At 41.1% G+C, this 22,990-nt stretch overlaps 2 protein-coding genes across 2 annotated transcripts; one reads left to right on the top strand and one right to left on the bottom strand.

Moving 5' to 3' along the window:
- Window positions 1-38: 38 nt before the first annotated feature.
- LOC140933733 (cilia- and flagella-associated protein 206-like) lies at window positions 39-12,370 on the top strand. The gene is made up of 17 exons (XM_073383353.1): window positions 39-261; window positions 337-420; window positions 2,408-2,498; window positions 3,106-3,207; window positions 3,525-3,611; window positions 4,741-4,899; window positions 5,868-5,960; window positions 6,061-6,176; window positions 6,258-6,377; window positions 7,060-7,164; window positions 8,134-8,220; window positions 8,714-8,824; window positions 9,136-9,278; window positions 9,758-9,857; window positions 10,414-10,557; window positions 11,078-11,166; window positions 11,718-12,370. The coding sequence occupies exons 1-17, from the start codon at window positions 154-156 to the stop codon at window positions 11,857-11,859; spliced, it is 1,881 nt and encodes a 626-aa protein (XP_073239454.1). The 5' UTR covers window positions 39-153; the 3' UTR covers window positions 11,860-12,370.
- LOC140934743 (uncharacterized) lies at window positions 12,196-22,925 on the bottom strand. Its single transcript, XM_073384316.1, has 8 exons — window positions 22,833-22,925; window positions 21,501-21,659; window positions 20,233-20,382; window positions 19,221-19,449; window positions 13,840-18,510; window positions 13,247-13,310; window positions 12,421-12,520; window positions 12,196-12,333 (listed from the first exon to the last, which is right to left on the bottom strand). Exons 1-8 carry the CDS (start codon window positions 22,923-22,925, stop codon window positions 12,298-12,300), a joined length of 5,502 nt encoding a protein of 1,833 aa, XP_073240417.1. The 3' UTR covers window positions 12,196-12,297.
- Between the last annotated feature and the right edge of the window lie 65 nt (window positions 22,926-22,990).

Genomic DNA, 22,990 nt, shown 5'->3' with positions numbered 1-22,990 from the left:
GTTTTCCTCAGAATTTTCCGTCTAGTTTCCATGACACCTCTGTAAACTTCACTTATGGCGGACTTTCGCGGTATCTTTTCATCCTCTTGTTTTAGGTTTTGGTTTTCAGTCATGTTTTGAGTTCAACAACCGAGAAAACCTCTTTGTACAAAAATGTCTAGGGCACAGGCTGAAAGCGTCATCAAGAATATCATACGCGAAATCGCGCAGGAATGTGCAAACAAAGGGCAAGCTGTATCCGAAACTCTGGTAGCATTTATGGTGGGTGAATTGTTGTTTCTAAATTTATCTCGTTTTATGTTTATCGATAAAATAATGTGTATTTTATGGTTTTAGGTCAAAGCAGTTGTTTTAGATCCTGATAATGAGTTTAACGTGGACAGAACTCTTACGAAAGATGATGTACAAAAGCTTATTATGGTATGAGAAGGCGAATGTCTTATTTGTTTAAGCTATTTATTCATTTATTTACCAATCGCCCAATACGAAGCATTTTAGACCGCAACTACAACATTAAAGACAGGGCTTGATAAGGTTTACTCAAAACGGGGCTACATTCTCTCAACATCAACATCAAGTGAAAGTTTCAGTGTGGAGGAGGTCCCAACAACCCTAAATATTTCTTATCTACTCTATCTGTTATGAAAAACAGTAAGCTTAACTGGTCTATACACTTATCAGCGGCCATCCCCAGGGACGGACAGAGGATTTGTGCCCGGGGGGGGGACTCCCATATGAAACAGACGGGGATGCTCGTTGTCTCGCTTAGGGGTGTAAATCTTGGATTTTGGTCTCGCTTAGGGTGTTCCGGGTAAAGCGCCAATATTTTAAGCCGCCAAGGTCTCGTTTAGGGTTCCGCGAAGAAACACAGAATTACGCGAAGAGAAACAGAAGTCCATTTTCTTTTTAACTTTGTTTGTTATGTCTTTATATCATTAAAACTCATTGCATGTCGTGTTTGTGTGTTTTTAAGCGGTCTCTTTTAGGGGTCAAAATTTGCTTAAGCCACACCCAGATTAGTCTCCTTTAGGAGTCACAAAAAGCTTGAGCCACGCCCAGATGGTCTCCTTTAGGGGTTAAATTCAAAATTTCCGACGAGCATCCCCGTCTGTTTCATATGGGAGTCCCCCCCCCCCCCGGGATTTTGTGATAGATGAGGCCTAGAGATATAGTATGCAGTGGCATTATGGGTACAATAGCACCCATCAGGATTGCAAATGGCACACTTTTCTAGGGAGTTTCGGGCACATGCTCCTGTAGCAAATTTTTGGAGATTGAAGTTCTCTGAGATGCAATCAAGTACATTCTGGATGCAAATGCCTGGATCTTTAAGAAAAAAAACTCTCAGACAAAAGGGGGGGGGGAAGGGGCCAGGGCACTCTGGGCCCACCCTAAATCTGCCCTTGATCCCAGGGGCTTAAATCCCCCTTACCCAAGAACTACATTTCTCCACAAAAAACTACCATTATCCCTCCCCTAGTAGTTCATATAGATAAGGAACATGTAGGAGAGAACCCTGGGAATGAGGTTGAAGGGGCCTCAGTCACAATTATTGCAGTATTTTGAAGGACTTCCACATTGTAAATTTCTAGTAAATAGCATGTGAAAAGTGCAGAAAAAGCAAAGGTCATGTAATTCTTTTTGTAAAAACAAACTTGACAGAGGCCTAGTGGCATGTTTTCATCTGGTTGATAGTAAGAAATTTGGTACCTTCTGTGCCAGTCCGCCTTTTACAGGGACATGTTGTAACGTTATGGTCTATTCTGAGATCTCTCTCCCAGTCCTTCTCTACTAGGTGCATTACAATTGCCAAGGGACTTTCCTTGGGGCGATCCTGCTACAAAAGTGCAATTTGTGATCCAATCCCTCCATCCTGGGCTAAAAATTTGCAGCAAATATCATAAAAACCTGCGCCATGCCCTTGTTTGTCCCTGGGGTTGACCCCCAGGATGTCTGCTGATGAGTGGATAAATTTGCTTTCATCTCCTCAAAGGGATTTATGTATACTTTTCTTTACTTTACTTTTTATACCTTTAGATGTACAACATGATTACAGAGAAAAGAAAAGAAATTTGCCAATTTTAGTTCACGTGGAAAAGGGGAAGTAGGGGTAGATAACCATAGATAACCAAACTCATCTTCATGACCATTCCTTTTCACTTACTGGCGGGTGGGAAAAGGTAACTCATACCTTAGTGGTCACCCCTATAAATTAACCTTGACTGAACCTCCCCTGTTCTCCAATTCATCTATAATTTGCATAGAATAGGCTGTAAACAGGTTCCAGCTGTGGTAACTTATAGGAGGAAGAGCTGAGCCTGGTTAGCTCAATAGGTGGAGTCATTGCCAGGTTTCCAAGCAGTAGGTCTGGGTTATTTGATAATAATACCTTCTTTTTGTTACTTAGCTGTGTGTGGATCGACTTCTTGACTCACAGTCTCCATCCCTGGATACAGTCAAAATGCAGGTGTATTTTGACATGAATTATACCAGTAGAGGTAAAAAGATGAGTTTCTTCTTGGATTAGCTCCTGAACTCAGTGCCTCTGGACATGGTGCATGTGAGAGCAGATACTTTTTTTGTCCTTTGCAGAAAGCCGAATAAGGCATTTACTCTCTCTCTGATCTTCTTGGATCAGTTCTAGACATTGTTGTTTCATGTCAATCCAGGAATTACTTTCATGGCTAACTTTCCATCTTTTCAACTCATGCTTTCTGGGCAACTCTTACCTAAGGTGTCTCTATTATTTAGACCATTTTCAAAGGTGTACTTATAGTTAACCCTAGCCTTGTTTCATTTTTGACAAAAACAACACAATTTACATAAGAAAAGTGGAGTGATTGCATCAAAACAGGGTCAATTTGTGGCAGTTGTATTTTGTCCCAGTTCGGGATGACATTTTTATACCGGGCAAACTGAACTGGCATTTTGGAGCTGAAGTTATTCAGCATTGCGCATTCAGACCCCTGCAGGTCAATTTGAGCCTCGCATACACAAACACAACTGTAGGCTGGACTTTTCCCAGTAGACTGTATCACAGAGAAGATACTAGTAATATAGATCTCAGTTTTTTTCATTTATTTGTTATCCTTGATTCTCTTGCAGCTGATTTCTTGGAAGAGCACAGACGGGTTCTTGATCAGCGTCTTCAGCCAGTGATCAGAGAGATCACGGACAGCCGCGCCAGGACACGAGATGAACTAGAGGGTATAATAATAGAATTATTATTATAATTCATTTACCTGTTTGAGATTTCTAATCATCCTGTTAGGTTTTACCATTAAATTGAACTATTTTTTCTAGTGGTTATCAAAATAAAAAAATTTGAATGAACTCGTTAAAATGGTTTTTCCCCCAAAATGTAATCAGCCCAATCCACCATCAGCTAAAGAAGTAATAAATCTAGAAAAATGTAATATTATTAATGCTACCAATTTGCAAAACCCTGCATTTGAATTTGCACAACACAGTCGTGTAACTGAAATATCAAGAAGTATTGAATCTGAGCGCTTGTTTTCGTACAGGCCTGTACAGGAGAATAGTGTCATGTGTTTTGCTACGCTCTGGTCTGGGTTCACCTACAGACATTGCAGTTGTCAGAGAAGCCACAGGTTTGTCAGTTTGTTGTGTTAGTTTTCTCAACATCACAGGTTTCATTGCCCTTAATCATTTCGATTTGCAAGGCCTTTTTGTAAGGGGTAAATTGTGGCAGGTGTTTGAGACTGCCCTGAAAAGTGGTGGTGTAAGACCCTTTTAGCACCAATAAGCACCGCAATTGTGCTGCCAAAACATGACACAAACAACAAACACTGAAAGGTAGAGATCTCACAAAGGAATAGTCTGACGTGAGGTCAGCTGTAGGTCACTTCAGGTCACTTCAGTGGGTGGTACGGCAAGAGAGTCTCTCTCTCTCACCTGGCCACCTGTTGTGGATTTGGGGAAGATTAATAGAGTCCATGTAATAAAAAATTGAATTTGTGAAATTATGGGATTTTTCGGGGTATTATGAAAGGACAACATCCAAAAGGCCTACTTGCCGAAAATTAGCAATTTCCAGAGGAAATTGTCTTTAAGATATTACTGCCCAGTTATGCTCTGATGACTCCACACATATCCTCCTAAATTTGACTCAATTCATAACATAAGGAACCGAGTCAAATTTAGAAGGATTTTTATGGAGTCATCAGAGCAAAACAGGACTAGTATCTCCAAGCCCATTTGCCCCTTAATGCCAGTTTTTGGCAAGTAGGCCTTCCAGATGTCGTTCTATTTTAAAATATCCAACAAATCCAATATTTTCAAAACTTTAATTTTTAAGACGTCGTCACTTTAGAACTCTATGGCTGACACTTTAGACTAACCAGAAAAGGAAACAAGAATTAATGAGCTATAGTATACAATCAACTAAGTGCAAATGCATTAAGTTAGTCACTGACATACATGTAATTTTTCTTTATCTGCTGCTGCAGTGCACCCATCTGTTAAAGCGGGTCACAAGCATCATTTACTGCCAATAGTTAGGAAGCAATTTGTCCATATTGTTCATCAAAATATTTGCAACTCACTGAGTGAATACAGCCAAGTGTACATAAATCTTAGGACTTCTATACATGTAATTTCTATAATTGGGGCAATGGGGTGTGTTCAGAGGTGTACCAGTCTTGTTGCTATCCAATATTGCTTTTCCTGTGTCCTTTGAAGAATTTTCATTCCCGGCTTTTTTTTTCATTAATTTTACAGCTGCCCTACAGAGCGTGTTTCCTCAAACAGAGCTGGGAACCTTCATGTCTCTTACTAAACGTGATAAAGAAAGGCAACTAAATGAGTTAACACTGATTGTGACAGGAATCAGACTTTTTAATCGGGAGTGTGGTAAAGGAGGAGAAGGAATTGATGATTGTAAGTTAAAATGAATTTAACTATGCACACAGAAAGGGCTTTGCTTTTTGACATAAACAGATTTTTTTTGTGCAGTTATTCATCAAAAAGTAGATAACATACATCAAGAAGATGTTTTGCGTGTTCTTGCATTTCTTCTGCTCAGTTTTGGTCAGAAATTCAGCTTTAGTCTTGCCTTCGGGTAGCCGTGGACGCCATTTTGATTAGTTCACTCTAGGCAGCTTTGCCTGGAAAAGAGGTTGATCAATGGTCTATTGCTCATGCAGCCTCATTTCCAAATATACCAAAATTAATATACCATCGATCATCCTCATTTCCAAGTCAATAAAGTGGTGGTTCCAGGGGAGGGGCCAGGGGGACCAGTTCCCCCCCTATTTTTCGACCAAAATGAGGTCCGAAAGGCTGAAAAAAAATTTTTTGGAGACCGGGCCCCCCCTTATCTCAGGCTCTGGATGACTGAGCCCCCTCCCCCCCCCCCTTATCTGAAGCTCTGGATCCGCCACTGCGATATACCATCTAGAGTGGTTTTTGTTTGAGTGTCGTAAAACCAAAACCAAAGTAATTACTCTGGCCAATCACATAGGACACAGACAATACATTGAACCAATCAAAACTCGAAGTAATTACATGTGGCTGACGCAAAGCGCGGGAAAATGCATGCGAGCGCGTCACAATTGGCTTTGGTTTTACTTCTGATTGGATGAAAAGGTGGCGCGAATCTTTTAAGCCAATCGCATCGTGTAGAAAGTGCAAAACCAATTACTTTTCGACACTCAAATGAAAACCGCTCTATCAACCTCATTTCCTAGTCAATATACATCAAATCGATGGTATATTGCTCGCATCTTCCAAATTTGGTCAGTGCTGGTTGGTTATGAAGAATTAGCTGGGGGCTTTAAGCCAATCAGAAATGGCAAAATATTTTGAATGAATAATAGTTATCATTGTTATTTATCTTTCACTTTCAGTGCCCGCAATACTGAGGGAAGCAGTTCCTGCAACAACTCAAAATGTCCAGGTGGAAATTCAAAACACAACCAAACTGGCTTTTACTTACACTGGTAAGATCTATGATTTCTGTTCTGGTAGTGCTGTCCTCAATTGAATAATTATTGAACAATTATCAGGAGTTGTTATTAATTTCTTTTTTATGATCTACAGCAATAATAGAAGAGACTGTCACCAACCAGAAGCCCTTAGAAGGACTATCATTAAATTTGCTGAAAGAAGCTTTGATCAACACACGGCAACATGAAGCTTTTCTTTCCATTCTGTTGGTAAACTCAGACTTTCACTTTACACCCAAGTGAATTAACCTGCTAGCTTAAAGACTCAATTTCTTCTTTCTCTTTTGACAGAATGATGTAATTGGCTGTGCACAGCAAGTGGAGGCACTAGAATCTCAGTTTGCTGCGAGAATGGAGGCCTTGAAAAATACAGTTCAATCAAAAACTGCTGTTCCTACGGCACAAGTTTATGTAAGCACCTTAAATATTAGGCTGCAGTAATCTCTCAGTGGTTGGAAGAGGGTCAGTTCCTACCCCAACCCTTTGAAAAGGGCCAAACAGTTTGTTTGCTTGCCAGCAACTTTAAACGTGTGGTGCACGCGCAAACGTTTCCGTAGATACCTAATAATGCCCCATTTACTACTAAACATGTTTAATTAAACCAGGTTTTAAAATATGAAAAACTGGAACACAGGGTTTCGCACAGGATTCAAATGAAATTCAGTGTTTTGTAATTTGCACTAAATTTGCAATCCCTTTAAGTTTAAGTTAGAAACTTTTATGAAGGAACGAAAATTCAAACCCTGTTTAACTAAATAACTTTCAAACATGTTTAACTTCGGTGTGAATGGGGCTTAAGTCTTAAAGTTAACCAAAAAAAGTACTAAACAACTTTACAGAGATTTTTTTCAAGGTAGAACAGACACTATTAGCCTTTTACACAGCCGCTCCTTTCCCTCAGGAAAAGCTCCGATTTTTTCCGGAGGCGGGGGGGGGGGGGGGGGGGGTTGGTGGCTGTACCCGGGCTACGAATCTCTAAGATAAGTTGAGAAAATAACAGACTAACGACTGTATGTCCTTATAATAAATATTGTTTTATCAACTAGACCAATTCAGGAGTAATCTGGGATCTTTTATTTTTACTGTATTTTAGCCCCAGTTTATTACACTGGCTCATCTTTGGACTGGATTTCAGGATGAAATGGTTCTGCTGAGTGTTTTGAGTAACATTCTCGCCAGTTTAGAACCATTTACTAAGGTCTGTATCATTTACATGTGTTATTTTAACAGTCTCTCCGAAACTCTTTTTTACTTTTTTCGTGGGTTACGCAAAAAAGAGACATAATACGTCAAGCCTTGCTAGAGTTCAAAAATTGTCATACAATTTTCCATTATTCAACTACGCCCCAATGTTTAAACTTTTCACTGTCTGCCGAATTTGAAAATTTACCAAACTTTCTAAATTTCATTTTGTTAAATGCTGATAAACAGTACCAAGTGAAAGTACTGCTGAAGAGGTTTCATTTGAATGGCCACACCAGAGGATTTCATCCACAGAATCCAAAGTTATAACTACATACTAAATAAATAGTACCATGTGAAAGTACTGCTGAAGAGGTTTCATTTGAATGGTAACACCATAGGTTTTCATCCACAGACTCAAAAGTTAGAACTACATACTAAATAAATAGTACCTTGTGAAAGTACTACTGAAGAGGTTTCATTTGAATGGTAACACCATAGGAGTTCATCCACAGACTGAAAAGTTAGGACCAGCTCTTAAAACTGAAACTCCATCGTTTGCTCTTGGACCAAAGGTTAACAGAACATGTTAGAGTTGTTGATTGTAGTCGTCTCGGCGTAAAGCAACTTTGATAACATGTTAAAAGTCTTAAAAGTAAAAGAAGTCTAAATGAAGCAGCCCCTTTCCTAGCGTTTTTCTTGTTATGCAATCAAGAACATGGCAACTGGAGACTTAAATTCTATCCTGCGAAAACAGCCGTTTCTCCTCGCTCTTCGCCGCTGAGGACGTTTCGCGAGGAATAACCGCGGGAAACGTCCCCAGCGAGAAAGAGCGAGGAGAAACGGCTGTTTTCGCGGGCTACTTACATTCTTCAGAAAATGTGAGTTTGGGAGGGCACAAAACCTTATACTGTGAGCGCGCGTTCGGTTTCTATTCCAACGCGCTTGTGATCTCCTCAAAAATCTTTTAATATTGTTACTGTAGGTGCACAAAGAATTGTTGAGGGAAGATGTTCTTCAGCCATTTACCGAGGGAATAGAAATCAAAACTGATGATCAGAGGCTAGTCGAGGTAGGTGCTGAGTTTAAAAGTCGCTCATGCAAATTTCTGTTATTCCTGCACATAACAGGATTGACTTACTGAGACGCGCACGCGAGAGCTCCATGAAAAATCATTAGCTATGAAGGCTACCTCTTTCTATTCTTTCTGGAAAAACGTTGACGTTACACAAAGAACTTGTGTGCTTTGTTCAAGACTCACGTTTATTTCATCTATATAAGGCCATTTTTTTCGAAGCATCCTTTCCATACTGCTCAAATAGTCTGTGAACAGGCCCTCTGTTCATCCTTTCCCCAAACAGAGAGCCTGTTCACAGGCTAGTGCTCAAAGTGTGCTCAAGATTGCCTTATTCTGCCGAAAAAATTCCCCCTTCAAAAATCGCTTATTCTTTTCAAAATTTTTCGACAGTATTGAAGCCTGAGATAGCCCTTATTGACCAAGCAGGTCAAAATAGCTGGATATTGGATATTACTGTAACTAATACACCTTCATTGGTTTTTACAAGACTTCCTCTGATGACGATAGAATTAACGGCAAGGAGATAGACAATCATAAGATTGAACTGCTCTTTCACGAGACAACGAAGAACTTTGACAAGCTGCCAATACAATACCGGGTAAGGAATGCAGTAAACATTTGGCCATCTTCTTGAAATGAAAGTCAAGTGAATTAAACATATCGCGAGACTAGAACCAACTGAACCGTTAGGCTTCCAAAGTGTAAAAAATGTATCAATGTGAAGAGAGAAAACCGAAGACATAAAATGACGATTCAGTTTTTTTAGAACAACTGTTGATTCTCTGCAACTGTTTACAGTTGTCTACGGCTGCAAGACGTGTGGTGTCACATGTGAACTCAGTAATTTATCTAGTTCGCTAAGCATCTCCCCACTGATGAACTTATATTTTCATTATGTTTCATATTCAGGGTTTCTGTGGTTGGTCCCTGGTCGTTTACGATCGACTTTTAATTCCGTCTAACCCAGCCAATGGCGTGCTTCGTTATAAAGACAACTACTACGCCTTCTGCGACAAACAGGCTGCTTACGAGTTTGCAAATGCCCCAGATAGGTAAGACTTTTGAACTTTATTGTTGGTTACACACACCGCGAGAATAGCAGGCGATTTATCGTGGTTTTCCAACGTGGTTACACTCAGGGTTTTTTTCCGCGATAACGGAGAAGCGCGGTATCGGTACTCTCTACGTGATGCGCGTCTTTTACGCGGGAAATTTCATAGCCACGCTTTTGATTGGTTGGGTCTTTTCGGGGTAGTGGCTGGACTCAGAAATCCAAAGTAAACATCTGGGAAGCTGTCATTGGTTGTTTCCTTTGAACTTCAACTAGTTGCCATAAATATGACCCACGGTAAAATTTTCCTACAAAGGAGGGTCTTATCTGTGGAAAAATACTCAACGATAACCGCAATTATTACTTTTTTTTGTCAAATCCTTCTGAAAATGGCTAAAAAGTTTGCCCCACTCGCTTGTTCTTTCTGACTGCGCGTTTTAGCCGTAAATTACAGTTTTTTATCTTTTGTTTTTTATGTAGCTATATCAACGGTGTAGCAGAAGCAGCGAAGAAGTCTCCTGAACTCATTCAACTACTTGAATTGCACACCCAGTTTGCATCAATTACACCCTACGCACAGGTAAGATTAACCTATGTGACACTATAACGTTTCTCAAACGGCCACGGCGCAATCCAGTTTCAACGTGGTCACCTCTCTTCAGCTCCAGTTTATTCTCCCAAGTTTTAAATAACTGAACGAGTTGGAATAATCGCGAATTAGTTTAAAAGGACGCGAAGTTAGTTTTTGTTCACGTTTTAAGTGGCGTTCTCCGTTATCGTATTGTAAGCCTAGGTCCCTTTTGTTTAAGGCAGAACCGAGTACATGTACAGTATCAAGCACTCTGGAGCAGGCACAGGGTTCCCAAACTCACAACAGCCCACTGAGCGTCAGCCCATCAGAGCGCGAAGCAGATACGTGCACTCGACGCCAAGCGCGAAAAAAAACAAAAAAAACAAAACAAAAAACAGCAACACCACCAACAACAAAAACAAACAGGCAGCAAGCAATTCACGTTTTTTGTGGTATCCTTGCCATCGGTGAACTGGTTCGTAACGTCTAGTCCAATACAAACGCAGGGATGCCCAAAAAACAAAACATGCGAAAAACCTCTAGTAATGTTATGATATTTACACAGGGAAGGGAACCAGGCAGAATGATTGAGGCTCCAGTCACCAAATGTGACAGTGGAACACAGACAGATACACACTTTATGGAGTCTAACATTGTAAAGTCATATGAGTGGAACGAGTGGGAACTTCGGCGAAAAGCCCTGAAACTGGTCAGTGATCACAAATTCTACTTTTCTATACCGCATGCTTGGTGGAAACTACTCTCCAATCAGATTCTGAATTTAAATCTACGAAAGGCGATCCTTGTGGTTTGGCTCGGTTTCGTACACTTTAGAGAAGATCAACTGCTCAACTAAGCTAATTAAGCAGTCGATCTTCTCCAAAGTGTACGAATAAATTTCATGTCGTTGAACGAACACACGAGATAGCATTGTTCTGATTGTTACCATCCAGAAATCCCCATCGAATGAGATAGCTGAGGGCCATTCCATTTAATACACACTCCTTTATGAAGTACTTTTGATATTTCATGCCTTAGAAAAATAATTCTTTTTCCCCAGAAAAATGCAACCATCCAGAAATCCACATCAAAATAAATAGCAGAAATTTGCGAGTTGAAGTGTAATTCTTTGTTTTTGATGGAATTTGTTTTACCTTTGATGAAATAAGTAAAGAGAATGCTCAAATCTAAGTGTAAGTTTAAGCCGTTCCTTTACGTTCCTTATCTAGGCTAACCTTCGTACAAAACTGACACATTCGATGCAGACCGACTTGAGTAACTTTAGAAGAGATAATGACTCACAAGTCTACCTACCCAAGTAAGTGCTCTGAAAATGTCATTGATTTTTTGAAAAATGAATAAATAAAGCTAACCTTAGAGTTTCCTCAATCTGCGAAGCGTGGTTATGTATATTTTGAACCACATACGACAGGGAAAACTGTTCATGACTTAACTTTCAAGACTGTCTCAACTTTAAAGGCCTATCGCTCAGAAAAATAAAAGAAAAAAACATGACGTCATAAAAGCATTTTTGACGTCAGAGGTTTAGCGCGCGCTTGCAGAAAAAAGTGCGCGAGAGCGGGAATTATACGCGCGGAAACTCGAAGGTACTTTTTGCCGTCTTTTACATTCTGTGCCAAAGTTTCTGTTAGTTTTATGCAGTGGATTAAATTTATTTTCCTCTGTTTCTTATCATACTGCACTGTCAGACTCAAAAACAAAGAAAAATAATATTTAAACCAAAAATGAAATAGAACCAAAACATAAACTTAAACGTTGTTAAATTTTGTAACAGCCATTAGTGACCCCCAAAAAGTTTATTTTTGTAGCAAATGTAAATACTTTCTTTGTTATCCTCGCTTCTTCCAGGGATGCGGTTACACAAACGAAGCGAGAGTCTTCAACAAATGTTCCAAAACCGTCTACGTTTGTCGCTGGTTTGCGGGGCTGCAACTCGACAAAAACTACCATGAATGTTGTGGATCTTACGTTGGACGTTGATCAAACGTGAGATATTTCGTGCGCCTTAAATGATTCAACAAAGGAGGCAGTTTTAGCGAAGAATTTTTGTAAATAAACGTTTGTTCACCCTGTCGATATGTCGACAAATAAAGATTTTAGTAGTGGTTGAATTTCGTATTAAAGTCTTTAAGTCTAGCTCTGTTGTGTTTTCTGCCGCATAAAGAGGTTGAGGCAGCGCAATTCATTCATATCCAATACGTATAATTTTTACAGGCGAACAAGAAAGTCTTGAGTTTAAATTAAGTTTATTAATTCCATATTATTTCCAGTAGTGTTACATAAAATGTACGAAAGATTTTCTACATGTCATTGATGACAAACTTGTTCAAGTTATGTCCTTTAAGGAGAGAAGCAGTGAAATCGATGAAAAGCGAAAGTCGTTAAAAGTTTTCTTGTTCAATTTCAAAATAACTATAAATATCTTTAGTTAATTCCCAGCACCTTTGAGGCGGTTGCGGACTCTCTGTAAGGAAGGAAAAATAAAGCACGTCAGATAAAAAGTCTTTCACTGCGAAAAAGAGAAATCTTCAACTTTTTAATCAGATCCTACCTTGCCGTACAATTGTGCTCGCAGTCTATTTGTTCGGTAAAAAGCTTGTCGCTTCACTTGCTCATTTTTCGCTTTTACCTCAGGTAGATTCTTGTACAGTCTATAAAGGGAGGTGAAGAAACATTAAAGACGAAGATTAGATTGTCAAAGCGTACACCAGCGGTAAAACACAGCGTTCAAACGAAACCGGCGGCGAGGTTAAGGTTTTGCACCAAAATAATATGCACAAGGATTGTTTCAGATGTTTTAAATTTCCCTTGAGATGACTGTGATACCCAAGGGAATTTTAAACAATGAATACGCAAAAGGTTGTGGCTCGAAAGGGGGGTTTCGTGGACACTGCGAAAGAGGCGAATATAGACGGGGCGGCCCTGTCTCTTGCACGGTGCGAATACAATGACTCTCAAATGAAGTCATTTTTTAATTGTTCTAAAAATGTAGAATTCTCCTGGGTAACTTGATTCAAAAGTAGTACAGGAACTTTTAGTCGTGATGAACAGTATGCAAAAAGAAACCCATTTTCTAGTTTCCAGCTCAGAGCCCGCGAACGGCAACCAGCTTCCTGCGTGCTGACAAAGGGGAAAACAAGTTCTAGCCCTAGGTTTTCAAACGTTGGATAGCGCTTTCCATCGGATATATAACTATCCAGCGGATAAACATTACAGAAACAAATTGCGCTATCCACTGCCGGGATAGAGATTTGTCCAGCGGATAGCGCTATCCACCTTTTGAACAAACTCTGCCCTGGCGACAAGACTACAGGCAGACAGGTCTACTAAAGTTAATCAGTTTACTTCATTTTGTAAAAGTTCTTCAGCTGATTTACCTTTTGTTCAATTCTTTTATCTCTGCTTGAGTCATCTGCCTTGGTTTCGGTACATGAAGTTGATCTAAAGGCGGATTACAAAAGTTTGAATCATAGTATAATGTAACACAAATTTAAGCATCACATCTCCAACAGCTCTTCAAGCGCATAAAATCATCAAGGTCGTACAGGAAATGAAAGTGCACAACAACTTTATAATCATGGAGTGATTTTAAAGGAAGTTTAAATCAATAAACCGCAGGCGGAGGGTAAGAAAAGGCTACCAATTAAATGTTCTTTACACTTTTTTAAAATTTGGAAGTTCTGGTGAGGGACGTAAGATCATTAAATGGAATGCACAAAACTCAATTTGATCGCGCACGTTTCGACCTTTTACCCCTCGTAATCTGATCATGCGTGTTTTGACCATCTGTCACGTGAAACTTTCGCAAAGCACAGCGTTGGAGCAAAAGCGTTTGGACCTTCGATACGTTGTCGCCTTCACTCCATAACCTTTGGTTAGTACTAGTTCGACGAGGTCTACTGGTTACGCGTCGCCTAGAATGGGAAGTTCACTACAAGCTTAGCGACAAGAAAACAACAGCCTCACTCACCAGCACCCTTTACACGTGGCTTGAACTTAGGAGAAACAACATATTCCAGACGTTTTGCTCTCTGAGCCTCTGCGATCCTGTTTTCCTCTGTAGCAGTTTCTGCAATCATTTTACGTCTGTCTTTCTCTCGTGCAGCCTGTTCAATTCTTGCCACTCTCTCCTGTGAACGCTTCACAAAATGAGGTCGTGCGTACAAAAATGCCTCTTGAAGGCTAAGTTTCTGAAGAGAAGGGGACGGATTGACCGCAGAATCGAACACATCCACTCGTAATTCATCACTAGTGCGACTTCTACTCGGCGTCTTGAAATTTGTCTCCGTTCTTTTTTCGGTCTGCGTTTTGCTCGTCAAAGGTAGAAACCAAGTGGGAAGTGGTCCCCTACGTGTTCTGTCCGAACTTCTTTGGGCACCGTGACCCGGAGAGTTCTGACTGGCTACCAATCGATCTTTCGGTTTATGCTTAGATTCTCGCTGGTCCACTCGGTATATGAGATCTGACTTTGAGGGCGAGGGCTGAGAAATAACTCCAAACTCTTCGGCATCTCTAAGAGGACTCTTGGCTGACTTTCGCTGGGATTTCATGGGTTCACTGTCAACCAGTCTCTTTCCTCTCCGTCTAATGTCAACCTCTTCCGTTTGCGTGCTAGCGTCTTCATGCTGCCGTGAATAATCGGAGCTGGGAGACTGGCTCCTTGAGACGACTGGAGTAGGAATGTTGACACCAACATCTCGTTTCTTTGGCATGCCAAAGTCCATGCCATTGTATCTTTCTTCTCTTGCCCTGAGACCATATGAAGTAGCCGTCTGTGCGACAGGCCTTTGCGAGCAGGTGCATGGGATTTGTGGCTCTGACCCTGTAGGTCTCGAGGTAGAAATGGGTATATCGAATGCTTGTGGTCTCGGAGGGTGTGCCACTTCTGAAGGTGCCCCTCTGTCTTTTTCTGGAGTCTCTTCTTCTCTTTCCCTTCCAGCTGTTCCATCACTCGATACAAATGACGCAGACTCAGTTGAAGTGTTTTCTCGAACTCTAACGATTGGTGAGATATCACGTGCCTTGACAGACTTAAGCAATTCTCTCAGTCGTATCTTATGTTTGATGGAGGAGCGCAGATGAGGCTCCATGAAGGCGTAATTGAAATACTCAGACACGTCCGACGAACCACTCGACGAGCTCGTCTTGTGTTTTTTACTTCTTTTACTTGGCCATCTGGACGTAGGGATGACGGACATTTGAGAGGACGAGGAAATACTCTCGTCTGTCGACTTTGAGATAAGAGAGGACAACTTGGAAATATTAGCATCCAGCCTTGCATGCGAGTCTTTCCCATCGCGAGAGCGATGACGAGACTTGCTATCATGGTGCTTTCTACTCCTCGATGCCTGTTCTGGCTGCGTTTGAAGGGAGGAAGAAACAAGACTGTCAGCAGGGTACTTTGATCTTGATTTTCTTGAACTACCGGATCTTCCACCGACAGAATGGGCGGTACCCTTTGAATCTGTGCTTTCCATATACTGCCCAGCTAACCGCCTTGATCTTTCTCTAATATCAAGTGCTTCCTCTAGCGTTCGCTCTGACGTACTGTTACGGACAGACGCGTCTTGACTAGCGGAAGGGCGTGACTGGTGACCATGCGAACGGTCAGACCTTCTTTCCTCACGTAAATGATAATCATCGTCGTGATGATGGAAATCGCTCTTTCTCAGCACCTCACGTGCCTGTTTACCTTTGCGAACATTCGATTCTCTTACCATCCCATAATCTTTTGTTCTCGGCCTTCTCAACCCTTCATCCCTTTCCATACGACCTTCGTAATATTCCAGCCCTGGTTGAGTTGTTTCACGATAAACGGCAGCACTTCCAGCTAAATCAACGTCTTCCCTTGACAGCTGCCTACTGCCATCTCGAACACTATTTGGTGTAGAGTCCCCTGAAATGTAAACCATGCCCCCACGGTTTTGACTTGCATTTTCTCGTGCAGGGTTAGGTTCAAGACCAAGAGCCTTACGACGCCTGTTCGTGCTTCCAGGACCAGACGACCTCCGTATGTCGTAAATACCGTACGATGAGGTACGGTTTTCCTGGTTCTCCAGGCCATCCCGATATAAAACGGGCCTGTACATCTCATCTGAGGATGAGAAGTCGGTAGTTGAGTGGCTTCCGGTCTGTTTCGATGCAGTCAAATTGCGATCATTGGTCTGAGCTGAAGCGTCGTCTTCTTCAATACTCTGCTCTTGCAACGTTCCATTCTCTAATACGCTGGATCGTTCTGTAATTGGACCCAGGGGTGTGGACGACTTTTCCTTTTGTGAACTCAACTGACCCAAGCTAGTGACAGATATGGGAGAAATGGTACCTGCTCCGAGAGACCAGTGTAAGGACTTGATATGACTGTCATCCACTTGTATTGGAGTACTAAGATCACCATCCTGACTCTGCCTTTGCGGAATGGAAGATGATTCGTTTTTACCAGGCAGTCTAGTAGCAGTATCTATTTCCCTAGACCTTCCTGCAACTATTCTACTGTCACCATTCTCCATTTCCTCAGACCGTTTCTGCCTATGTTCTGAATGCTTTGACTGTCTTTGCATGCGCATGCGCAAATACTGACGATCGCCTTCCAACACTGGCTCATATGACAGGAGATCATCCGTATCATCTGAGGATGCAGTTGCATCACTGTCACTGGCATGTTGCACACCGCCTACACTCTGTAGTGTTTGTCTTTCATCTCGTTCTGTTCCGTTTGGGTAATGAGATGAAGCTCCTGTTCTGTCACTAAGACTTACGATGGTTTTGCCAGATACCAATACGCTATCTGCTTGCTTGGGACTGTGACCAGACAACTCCCTGGACGAACTTGTCGGTATTTTACTTTCCATTGGAATGCTGCTTCCAGCAGTGCTAGGAGGTGTTAGATCGTGAAATTGTTCCAATAACGCATGCGTGCCCGAATGAAGTACTTCATGAGATTTTCCACCAGTCATTTCTGTAGTAGTCGAAGGTGGTGTAACATGCTCTCCCCAAGCGATTCGCGAAGTCTTTAAGCTTGTTTCTATAGAACTGCGTGAATTTTGCTCAGTTGAATATCTATTAGTAGTTGGTAAAAGGGGTACAGGTAATGCATCAACCGGTCCATCATCAATTAAATTGTGGTGGGGAAAAACTTCACGTTTGTCAATGGAAGCTGCAGGATATTCGTCCTCTAAAATCCTACCATTTGCGGCGCTACTAGTTGCAGAACTGAAGCGCGCTGGATCATGAGACGGTTTCTTGACAGCGAGTTCAGTTGATGCCGGCATCCTAACATTCGTGGCACTACTAGCTGCAGAACTGAACCGCATCAGGTCTTGCGTTGATTCCTTAATTGTTAGTTGGGCTGATGCAGGCATCCTATCATTCGTGGCACTACTGGCAGCCGAACTGAATCGCATCAGGTCTTGAGATGATTCCTTGACAGCGAGTTGGGTTGATGAAGGCATCCTAACATTCGCACTTGTAGCTGCAGCGCTGAACCGCATCAGCTCTAGTGAGGATTTTTCGGTGGTGGGCTGGGTGGAAATGGGCATTCGTACAATGGCGTCACTGTTGGCTTCAGAACTGAACCGCAATAAATCGTGCGATGATTTTTTGGCAGCTGGTTCTAAGTTTGACTTTGGAACTGCATCGACCGGGCTCATTTCGCTTGAATCATAAGGGACTCTTGCACTTGACCAGTTCGATACGCGTCTGGTTTCACTTCCTTCCGTGGCGTTACCCAGAGCAATATTGCTATCGGAAAACCTCCGATTAATTTCATCAAGTGAATATCTCTCGCCCAAACGTTCGTCGTTATGAGTGGAAAAAGCTCTTGAAAAAGGTGCGTCGTGTCTATTCAATCGCTCAATGGAGGACCGAGGTTTTGCCTGTGACGTCCATTGTGCTTCATGGACTCTTGACATACTAGTAGAAGCAGGCAGTCCAGCGCTAGACGTGGACCTTAAACTCTCTTCTGTCAAGGACTGTCTTTCAGAAGCCACTTCTTCTGCCTCGTCACTAACACTACCAGTCAGCTTTTCCTGTTTCAGTCTATCCAGCACTTGTTGTACTGCACGAAAGTTTGGACCAAGCAGTTTGGATACTGGACTCTCAGTATCACTGTCACTGTTCAACTGAGGGGCACGTCGCTGCCTCAACTCGCTCATGAGGCTTACGCCTTCCTTGGTATGGGGAACACTCCTCGCAATGATGTCCAGAGGTGTGATGTTGTGGTCACTCTGTGGTTGTGATAGTACAGACACATCACTAGCACTGTCTTTACTAGCAGCTGTCCCAGTGTCGATATCTGAGCTCTGCGAAGAATGCACGACAACTGGTTGATTGCTGGCCATCCAAGGCGTCCGTTTAAGGTCTGGACCGTCTCTTCCGTCAGGTTGTGATCTTTCTGGTGGCGAATGTTTGCTGTCATCATCTGACCAAGCATGTGGTATATTTTGTAATCTGTCGCAACTGTTTGATCCATGGGCAGCTGTGACTGCTCCAACATTTGTGACATGACTAGAGTCTTCATCATCTTCTCCTACAGCGTTCGGTCTCAGAGGAAACCATTCACTTGCTGGTAGTTTTGGTTCGGCGCCAGACTCGTCCATGCTGAAGGAAGTACCACTGTCACCTGGATCATCCTCTTGTACACGCTCTGTTAAGATAGAAAATGGAGATAAAAAAGATTGAAAGAGCTTTTAAGATGAGGAAAGATCAGTTTTCTTACTATCACTTCGTATGACTATTTTCATGTGGAAGAGTACTGCATTGGTTTCATCGCATTTGCCAACATTAAGCGGTTGGCCTTGTGAAAACAAAGTGACCGACTTCTTTGAGCAAAGTCGGTTGTCTGTACTTATTTAAACACGCTGCATGGTGCTTCTTTTTCAGCGTACGTAGGTATTACAAGCAAGACCAGTTTCTCACGGAAAGAAAGAAATCTTAGCAACTAACGTAAAAGCACAGTTATGAGATTCCGACTGAGAAAAAATAAACTCACAAAACAAAACTTGCCTAGAGACTTCCAAATTAAAGAAAATGCTAAATTTTAATATTTAATTTTCATACTGAAATACAAACGGTATATAAGATAAAGTAGTGAAGAAAAAGTTTCGGTTGAATGGTCACTTCCCAAGATTTCTTCCACAGAGTGCAGTATCTCTGTATTTTTTCCATAGTTTCAACTCTTGGAGTAGAAAGTGCGTGCATACCATTAAGATGATGCGGATCAGGATCTGGGATCCGAGATCACTCAGATCATAGCACATCCAAGGTAACGACGAATCCTTCCTGGAAGAGGATTCATCAAGTCATTTGATGTACCATGATTCGGGTAATCTCACTGGAACACTCCCAGTGTCTTACCATCCTGAGCTGTTGCAGTTTCTTGTTCCAATGCCTCAGTATTCAGCAGTCCAACCTCATCAAGATTTTCAACGCTCAATGAACCACTGCTCAGACCACTTGCTAATGTTTCATCTGTATGTAGAGCTGATGGCTGGGGTGACTGTGGTAAGCCTGCAGCATGGCTTAAAGACCTAACACTTGCCTTGAGTTGCTCCAGTTCATACCACTGTTCAGCATATGGGGACAGCTACAAGAAATTATTATTATATGCACCATAAGTGTAGAAATGTTTTTAAAAGGGCTTCAGGGTGTCAGAGATAAGGCAAGCTGTTGCATTTTTTTAGTTTACTAGCCTGGAGCAGTGGTACTGCCAGCCTACCAATCCCCATCTTCACTAACATTTACTGTTTCTCAGTAAAGGCTGCTTGCCCGCCAAGTAAATCGTAATAAAATCAAGCTAGCCTGACTGGTCGATCCACTAGCACCAGGCTACTGGACAGCATTTTTGTTGCACCCTGGCTTTGGTTTACTCCTGCCCAATAATAATGTGCCTTTATGGTACTAAGACAAATGCATGGGATTTCTTTTGTACGCATGTCCTTTATTGACAACATACAAACAGAAACAAACCAATCATGTTTTCAGATGACTACCAGTTCATGATGGCTGAATTGACAATCATTTTATCAACACTTGTTCTAACATCAAGTTCTCCTTTAGGTTCGTAAGCAAATTCAAGTTAATTAAGGGAGTGGTTCATTGGGATGAACCAGATCAGGATCCCTCCATGATGTAAGATCACTCAGATCATAGCATCTCTAAGGAAATGATGAATCCACCCTGGGAAAGGATTCATCAGTTCCTTTGATGCACCATGGTCTGAGTGGTCCTGGATCACTAGGAACACACCCTACAAGACATGGGGCTTTTTTCCAGGTACCCCTTGGAATAATCCCGACAAGTCCTTAGTACCCTTTGAAACTACTGGTAGGTGAAACAAATCACATTCCCTTAGAAAGATTTCACTAACATGGGTAATGTTGTCTTCATTTTGCTTCATGTTTTCATCTGGGTTGGTGGTGCTGGTCTTGTTTACTTCTTCATTGTCAAATCTGACTTCAGATCCAACAACCTCAGAAGAATCTTCCTCATCAAGAATAAACCACTGCTCGCTTCCATCCTGAAGGAAAAAAAAATCAAGATCTTAAAAAAGCAATCTGCAAGTGTGACAAAAGAAGCCCCATAAAAGCAATAATAATAAATAACTATAGTAAATCAAAACCACTATATGCCCTGAGTACTAACTATTTAGCAGATCGTCCCCTTCTTTTTCATTCCCCTTCTTTTCACTCCCACCCAACCATTTTTTAAGATATGTTTACTGAAAGAAGGTTGTATGCTCAAGTTCTGGTTAGAACAGCAACCAAATATTAAAAACCTGGTAAGATCATGCTTAAGGCCCTGTTAGGGAAAAATTCCGACAAGCAGCATGGCCTTAAAACAGCAACATGAGACTAGTTAAAATGCTGACAAATGACACAAAGATGGGACAGTTAAATACCGGCAAGGACATAGTCTACTCATCAAAATGTAAAATGACTGTATTTAAAATTCAGACCAGGGACATAGGTATGTGTACCCCCCTAAGAGGGCCTATGCTTGCTGTAATAAGACCTTGCCTCAGTTCAGAAGATCACATCATTGGTTGACATAATCTGGCAGCATTGTCCCCTTCAACCTACCTTTATAACTCAAAGGGGACATAAAGAACCAACATGGTTGTTCAAAAAGAGCATAGAATCAAGAGCCTGTGCTGTCAGCTATTTTCCATGAGTTGAGTGGAATACTGTGAGTATTAATGGTGCAAGCTGGACGTGTACTGTTCCTGCCATTTCTGGCAGACCTAATACATAAAAATGGACTATTCTGGCCACTATTGGACAATCTTGTTAATTTCCTGAGGGTTTATATTACTTTCAAACCAACAAACCCTGAACACTTGAAATATTTCAGAAATGTTTATTGTGTTACAACCAATCACAGCAAAGATCAGGGCATGCCAACTAAACATAAAACCACAAACTAATGAATCTGTTGCTTACAGTTTAGTTTTCTCATGCCTAATTGGCTTTTTCTTGAAACAGAATAACAGGTCAGAAATATTTCTGGTGTTCATGGTTTCCTACCTAGACTAGTTCATTACTATTTTTGGGTGATTTATGAGGAAAATTAATAATTGTATATAATTTTTATAATTGTTATTGTTAACACTTACAATATTCTCCCAGTTACCCATACCTTTTCTTGATGATCATTATTTGGTTCAGCACCTTGTGTGCTAGCACTAAATCCATTGTTCTGAAAAAATGCTGAAGATTCTTGCTGTTCTTCAGAATGTGTCTCAGATGGCAAATCAGATTCTAAATTTGCTAGTAAATGCCACTGTTCTAAGTACTCCTGAATTCAAAGTAAAATGCAAATGTCAGCTGACTTTCTCAATACCATGTTTATTTATCATATTAAAATAAACTACTGTTGTTCTTTCAAAAATACAATAAGGATATTCTAAGCAATGGATATAATTTATTATGAGCGGCACATATGCACATAAATGTATTTGCTCTTCATATGACATTATGGATAATTCTTAATTTTTCCAGATTTTTTACACAACTACTTTTAATTAACTCCAGCCTGTGAAGAGCCCCTTCCTCTCCTCAAAAAAAAGGGGGAAGAGGGACATCTGTGTCGTGCTATCATTAATTGTGTTCTGGTTTCCTTGGAATGTTGAGGAAAACCTCTGATACGTGATTGGCTGTTATGTCAACCAAGATTCTATCTCTAGATTTCAGCGGGGAATTTAGTTATTCCTACATGCGCCAGTGTTGCTTCATACAATAAAAGAAAAGAAGAGCTCTAATTTCTAATGAGAAAGGACAGATTCTTTACATGAAACCAAACAACCAAACAGATTAACTTAGACTGCATAAAATGTTTCATTGGAAAAGTAAACTACTTCCGAGCTCAAAATTCTGTCAGAACCAAAAAACCACAGGAAAGCAATGTACAGGTAACAGACTGGCTTTATGAATCCTCCAAAGCTTAGCATACCCATCATAAAGAAAAGATTGCTAACAAATGACATTTTAGCTAATACCTTTTAGTTGGAGCCATGCTGTTAAGCCTGAAAATAACTGCTTATGTGCTGCGCAATAGTTGTGCAGCTGTATATTAAGTAAGAATAGTTTAACAGGAAATGAAGAACTCTTTGTCTTGAAGATGCTAGTGGCAAGTTATGGGTGGAAGTAATCATTGTTACATTCTTGGAAGCAGTAGAGAGCATAGATGTTCTCACAGCATGCATTAATGATGTAAAACTTGGCCAAAATTTAACTCGTCTGCACAATTTGCATGACTTTATGTTAATTGTCCCTTTCTTTTGAGAGAATAAACAATTCAACTGCGATAACTCATACTGGCAAATTTTATCACTTGTTTGCCCTCTGAAATACCACGTGACATAGCTTTTATCCCAACACTTCTAAAGTGCATTCAAAGATAGCGGGATTCGTGAATAACGGCAAGCCACAAAAGAGCATGAAAAATTTACTTAAAAGGCACTTCAAATACCTGTTGTAGATCATGGAATCTCTCATTTGATGCGCCTTGACCAACTCCTGAAGAATCTGCTGTGACTGTCGTTGTTGGTCTGGACTGCTCCATTACACAAACTCAACATTAAAGCTGAAATGGAATATGCACATCAGTATACTTAATGCTAGCTATAA

This window comes from Porites lutea, chromosome 4 (genome assembly GCF_958299795.1).
Source record: "Porites lutea chromosome 4, jaPorLute2.1, whole genome shotgun sequence".
Classification (NCBI taxonomy): domain Eukaryota; kingdom Metazoa; phylum Cnidaria; class Anthozoa; order Scleractinia; family Poritidae; genus Porites; species Porites lutea.
Note: the sequence above shows the minus strand (reverse complement) of the source record. Positions and strands in the feature narration are given on the sequence as shown.